Source organism: Kryptolebias marmoratus, linkage group LG2, assembly GCF_001649575.2.
Source record: "Kryptolebias marmoratus isolate JLee-2015 linkage group LG2, ASM164957v2, whole genome shotgun sequence".
NCBI classification, from domain to species: Eukaryota; Metazoa; Chordata; class Actinopteri; order Cyprinodontiformes; family Rivulidae; genus Kryptolebias; species Kryptolebias marmoratus.
In genome coordinates this window covers 35,346,552-35,352,378 of record NC_051431.1, presented here as the reverse complement: position 1 = coordinate 35,352,378, position 5,827 = coordinate 35,346,552, and the positions used below count along the sequence as shown (strand labels likewise).

Here is a 5,827-nt window from a genome sequence, read left to right as displayed (position 1 = left end):
TCCGAAACAAGCAGCTTCTCCAAGATTTTAACCTTTTCCATATTCTGAGTCCAGAAATTGCATTTAGTCCAGAGGCCATTGTCTTTGATGATGGAATATCAGCCAGTTTGGAGTAGTTTGCAATTTTGCTCCTGTTTACACTCTGAGTGCTGGTCGATCCGTGAACCCATCAACGAATTTGACGATAATCCAGGTAACTGCCTGGTCCAAAGAGCAGAAGTCCTGTTATCAAAAACCCAAATATATAAGGAACCTCCACGTCGGTAGGTACACAGTCTTCCACTCCTGCCAGGAATCCATTGTATCCCGAGACGACTCTCCTTCACCCAGTCGAGAAAATTGTATCAATTGCGTTGAGAAACCAGCTGATCAGATCCATATTCCTTAAATTTTTGGAAAATATGTAAAAAGAGGCTTTGAAAAAGAAAGCAGGGCAGAGGGGGGGCAGTTCAGGAGACAGAGAGACAGAGAGAAAGAAACACGTCCACCTTCCACCAGGAGCAGAAAAAAAATGAGCTGGAATTTGGTGTGATAGTAGCTGAGAGAAATCCTTAAAATGCTAATCAAATACTCAATATGGCTGTCAAAACTAATTTAAAAAAATAACTATACCTCAGCCATATTATGACATGTTAAGCTGAAAGAGCAATCTCTAACTTGTAACAAATGCTAATCACAAATTAAAGCTGTCCACCACATATTTGCCCAAAACGACCCCAAAAAACACCTCATTGGATTTAAATGGGAAATGATTAAAATCTTGTCAAAATGTATTGCTCTTAGAAATATCTCATAAACCACTTGACCGAAGGTATTGAAATTCTCACAAAAATAATTATCAGACAGTCCTGTATGACAAATTAGCATTTTAAAGGGGAAATTAAATGAAATATTGAAAAAAATAACTTTCATGTTTTCTTTTACTTAAACACTATCATAAAACACTCTGGTGGTTCATTTCTCTGATTTAAAATGTTAATGACTTGTTTTTGACAGTTTCTGTGTCAAAATCCCAAATCCCAACATTACTGACAACATAATGGTAATAATCATTGAGCCTTTCAGCTCTCTCAAAGCCACTATTACTGTACAGAACATAAAAAATAGTGTAATAAAAGAGCAAGATAATCCACACTTACAATCTGACAACCAAATGCAATGTTGATCTGATTGATGCCTCCAGCAAAAACCCCAAACGTAAGACCTGTGTGAAACAGGAAGTTGAGGAGTGTGTGCCAGCCATTCCTGCTGATGTGGATGACTCTGAAAACAACAAATACAGTCAAATATTATGAAGGTGAGCAGTTCCTTACCTATCTTTTAAACAAAGCTGTTTCAGTAACAGGTATTTTTAGAAATTAACACAGTATTCAGTAATGGATTTTAAAAGGTAAACACTGTAGGACTGAGCAAAAAGAGCAACAAAAAAATCACTTTAGTTATGCTTTCTGTAATCTGATTTTACAGAAACCATTTTTAAGTTGTAGTTAAACTAAATTGCCAAAAGTAACACTCACCCATCCAAAACATTGAATACAGGTGTTTCAATCACTTCCATGGCCACAAGTGTATAAAATCAAGGATGTAGACATGCAGACTGCTTGTACAATCATTTGTGAAAGAATGAAGAAGCTCAGTGAATTCCAGTGTGGTACCATGATAGGATGCCACTTGTGCAATAGGTCCAATTGTGAAAATTCCTCTACTACTAAATATTCCACAGTCAACTGTTAGTGGTATTATAACTAAATGGAAACGACTGGCAGCGACAGCAACTCGGACACAAAGTGAGCAGCTGCATCTACGCCTTACATCACCAAGTGCAATGCAAAGTGTCAGATGCAGTCCTGTAATGCATGTCACCACTGGACTCTAGAGCAGTGGAGATGTGTTCTCTGGAGTGACAAATCGTGTTTCTGTCTGGCGATTTGATGGACTTGTCTGGGTTTAGGGGCTTCCAGTATAAAGTTTGGTAGAGGGGGATTGTGGTGTGGGGTTGTTTTTCAGAAGTTGGACTTTGCCACTTAGTTCTAGTTAAAGGAACTTTTGATGCTTCAGCATACCAAGTCATTTTGGGCAATTTCATGCTTTAAACTTTGTGGGAACAGTTTGAGGATGGCCCCTTAAACCAGCCACTAGGAAGTACAAGCCACTGTACGTCTTGTGCCAGTCCCAACCCCGGGTAAATAGTGAGGGTTGTGTCAGGAAGGGCATCTGGCGTAAAATACTTTTGACAAAACTAACATGAGAGTTCATCCAAGCAACACCATACCAGATCGGTTGGAGGCCCAGGTTAACAAAGACCACCACCGTTGTTGTCCACCTATGCAGCGCAATTACTGGCAGAAATTGTGCTACTGTTAGTCAAAGACCACGAGGAGGGAAATGTTCCAGGAGACAGAGGGAGGAGAGGAAAGTCAGGAGTGCAGGAAAAGTGAAAATATTGATTTTTGCCGAAATTTAAAAAAAAAAAAAAATTCTTTCAAAAAATCAGTGATTGCTGATTTAGTGGTTAAATGACTTTTTCATGTTCTGCAGAAGCCTGTTAATCACCCATTGAATCAAATCAGGTGTTTTGGAGCAGCTTTATTCCATTTCTGGCCCGGAGATGGAGGCAATGGAGAAGTATATTTCTGACGCCCTGAAAGCTGGTCTCATTACAAAATCCTCATACCCGGCGGGTGCAGGATTTTTCTTCGTAGGCAAGATGGATGGGTCTCTTAGACTATGCATCAATTATCGTGGCCTAAATGCTATCACCATTTAGAACAGGTATCCTCTACCCCTTATGACATCAGGTTTTGAGCTTCTTTAAGGAAGCGCTGTGTTCACAAAGTTAGATCTATGGAATGCCTGCCATCTGGTCCGTATAAGAGAGGGAGACGAATGGAAGACTGCATTCAACACCCCCTCAGTGCATTACAAGTATCTGGTCATGCCCTTTGGCCTTACTAATGCCCCCGCCGTCTTTCAGGCATTGGTTAATGATGTTTAAAGAGACGTGCTCAACAGATCTGTGTTTGTCTACGTAGACGATATCTTAATTTTTTCCAAGGATTTGTCTTCCCATGTCAAACATGTCCGTGAGGTCCTTCTTAAACTGACCCAGTCATTGCGTGTCCACCCATCCTTCTATGTCTCCAAACCTAAACTTGTTCTGTCATCCAGGTTTTGCCCTCCTTCTAGACCCCCTCCTCCTGCCCGTGTCATTGATGGGGCTCCCGCCTTTACTGTGAGTTGCCTACTGCGTTCCCGATGTTGGGGCCGTGGCGTGCAATACCTTGTGGACTGGGCGGCTATGAGGAGAGGTCCTGGATACCCTCTCGTCTGATCCTGGATAAGGCCCTCATCCGCAGCTTCCATCGCCAGCACCCTGAGCAACCCAGAGGGACGTGGAGGGCTGCCCCTTGAGGAGGGGGTAATGTTATGAGTTTAGTTCTGCCTTGGTCTTTCCACCCACTCTCCCTCCCTTCCCTGCTGATTATTCATTTCCACCACCTGTGCTGCTCTCTATTTAAACACGTGCTCTTCACCTGCTCAGTGCAAGATCGTCTGCCTTATTACAGCTTTCAAGGCTTCCTAGTGTCCAAGTGTTTGCCAGCCTTTTGACCCTGCCTATCCTCGACCACTCTTTTGCCTTGCCCGTACCGGTCCGTGAGTAGTTTTGGATCTCCTGTTGCCGAACCTTGCCTGACTCTGACTCTGTTAAAGCTGACTGGATTATGTGTCCCCGCTGCCTGAGAGACCTTCTGTGTATGATCCTGGACTTCCTATGGACCACAAATTATTGGATGGTGGATACAAGAGGCTCTGCTTCCAGAGAACTTCCCCAGGACCTCAAGGCCCCTCATTCAGCCCTGCAGCAGCAGGATTCTTGGGTCTAGAGAGACCCCGAGCCCTGGACAAGGCTGGGCCACTCCAGACACCATCTCTTTTTGAACTTTATTAAACATTTTGTCATTTAGTCCTTGTCTTGGCTGCGTGTTGGGTTCTGTCTCTTTTTCCTCCAAGCATTACAGTACGATCTCGCTAGAATTAACCCACAGCCAAATTAAGATTGGTGTTCAAAGGTAGAAACTTTGATTACTGGCCTAGAAAGAAGTGTTTAGGAGATTTTACAGGGACTCTCTATTCTTAGGGCCTCTCAAACTCAAGCCAGTGCCCCTGTCATACAGCCTGCTTCGCCTTCTGTCTTGCCTACAGCAAGTGTTCACAGTGAACCTAAGATTCCTCCTCCTGAGTGTTTTGATGGGGATCCTGAACAATGCAGGCCCTTTCTGACCCAGTGCTCACTGCTTTTTGAACTCCAGCCTTCTGCCTTCCTTTCTGAACGTTCTACGGTGGTCTACCCCATCTCTCTACTATCTGGCAAGGCAAAGCAACAGGGGACTTCTGAGTGGGAGAATGATTCGGGTAGTTGTGACTCATTTTGTGATTTTTCTGATGAGATGAAGAGGGTGTTTTATCCAGTTCGTCCAGAGAGGGAGGCTGCTAGGAAATCATTTTCACTTAAGCAGGGCTCCCGACCTGTGACTGACTATATAATCAATTTCCATGCCTTGAAGTCCAGCTGTGTGTGGGATAAGGAAGCCCTGTTTGATGTTTTTTACCAGGTCTGTCAGAGGAGATTAAGGATGAGCTAGCTACGTGTGATCCTCCCAGGACCCTCAAGGCTTTGGAACAATTAGCCACTCGGATTGAAGAACCCATGCAATTGGGAAAGACTATGCTCTCCACTGAGGAGAGAGAGAGAAACGGTTCAGAGATCACCTGTGTTTCTACTGTGGAGAGAGGAACCATCGTGCTCTTAATTGTCCATTAAAAGGACAGGCTCAGTAAAGCAGGGACGGTCTTTTGATATGGTTGTTTAAGAAATGAGAAGCAACTCATTGCACCAGTTGGGGTTAAATAACTTGTTACCAGCTGAAACATAATCGCCCATGCAGTAGTTATTCAATAAGAGGCTTGTACCTATTTGCTTAGTTTAATCCAGGTGGTGATTTTTTTTTTTTTGGCCAGGCAGTGTATTAACAGTAAACAGAAAACAAGTTGAGCAAGCTGTATTAAAAGCCAGTGAAAACACGTGTTTTTAAAAGAGATTTGAAAAGAAGAAGCAAAGATGCCTGTCTAATGTTAGAGGGCTGATTGTTCCAAAGTTTAGATACCACAGCCAAAATAGCCCTATCTCCTCTGAGCTTCATCCTGGTTTTTGGGACAACCAATAGCAGCTGATCAGATGATCTCAGTGGCTGGGAAGGAACATAAGGCTGAAGCATGTCAGAGAGATATAATGGTGCAAGTCCATGTTTGCATTTGTAAGTCTTCAAAATAATTTTAAAATCTATTCTATGACACACAGGAAGCCATTGAAGGGAGAATAAAACTGGTGAAATGTGCCCCCCCATCTACGAGTTCCTGTTAAAAGCCGTGCTGCAGCATTTTGAACAAGTGGCATACAAGAAAAGGAGACCTGACCAACCCTAAAAAAAAAAAAGTATTACAATAATCAAGTCTGGTTGTAATGAAGGCATGAACTACTTTTTGAAGGTCAGGTCTGGTTAAGACAGGCTTAAGTTTAGCTATCTGCCTCAATTGGAAGAAACTCTTCTTTAAGACAGAGTTGATCTGCTTATTAAATTTAAAATCAAAGTCCAAAAACATCCCCAGATTAGAAACAGACTGTTTAAGATAGTGTTGTTGTATCTTAAGATCCCAACATAGAACCATCCATCCATCCATCCATCCATCCATCCATCCATCCATCCATCCATCCATCCATCCATCCATCCATCCATCCATCCATCCATCCATCCATCCATCGTCTTCC

General features: G+C 42.7%; 1 protein-coding gene across 2 annotated transcripts in view; it reads right to left on the bottom strand.

Annotated features, from left to right (window-relative positions):
• Positions 1 to 5,827, bottom strand: part of adgra1a (adhesion G protein-coupled receptor A1a) — an 89,687-nt gene that overhangs the window by 27,619 nt on the left and 56,241 nt on the right. Inside the window, exon 3 of one of the 2 annotated variants that reach the window (XM_017438404.3) lies at positions 1,140 to 1,263. The exons of the other annotated variant lie outside the window; for it this stretch is intronic. Within the exon in view, the coding sequence (XP_017293893.1) occupies positions 1,140 to 1,263 (124 nt within the window). The remainder of the gene's footprint in view (positions 1 to 1,139; positions 1,264 to 5,827) is intronic. 2 annotated transcript variants of the gene reach the window in all.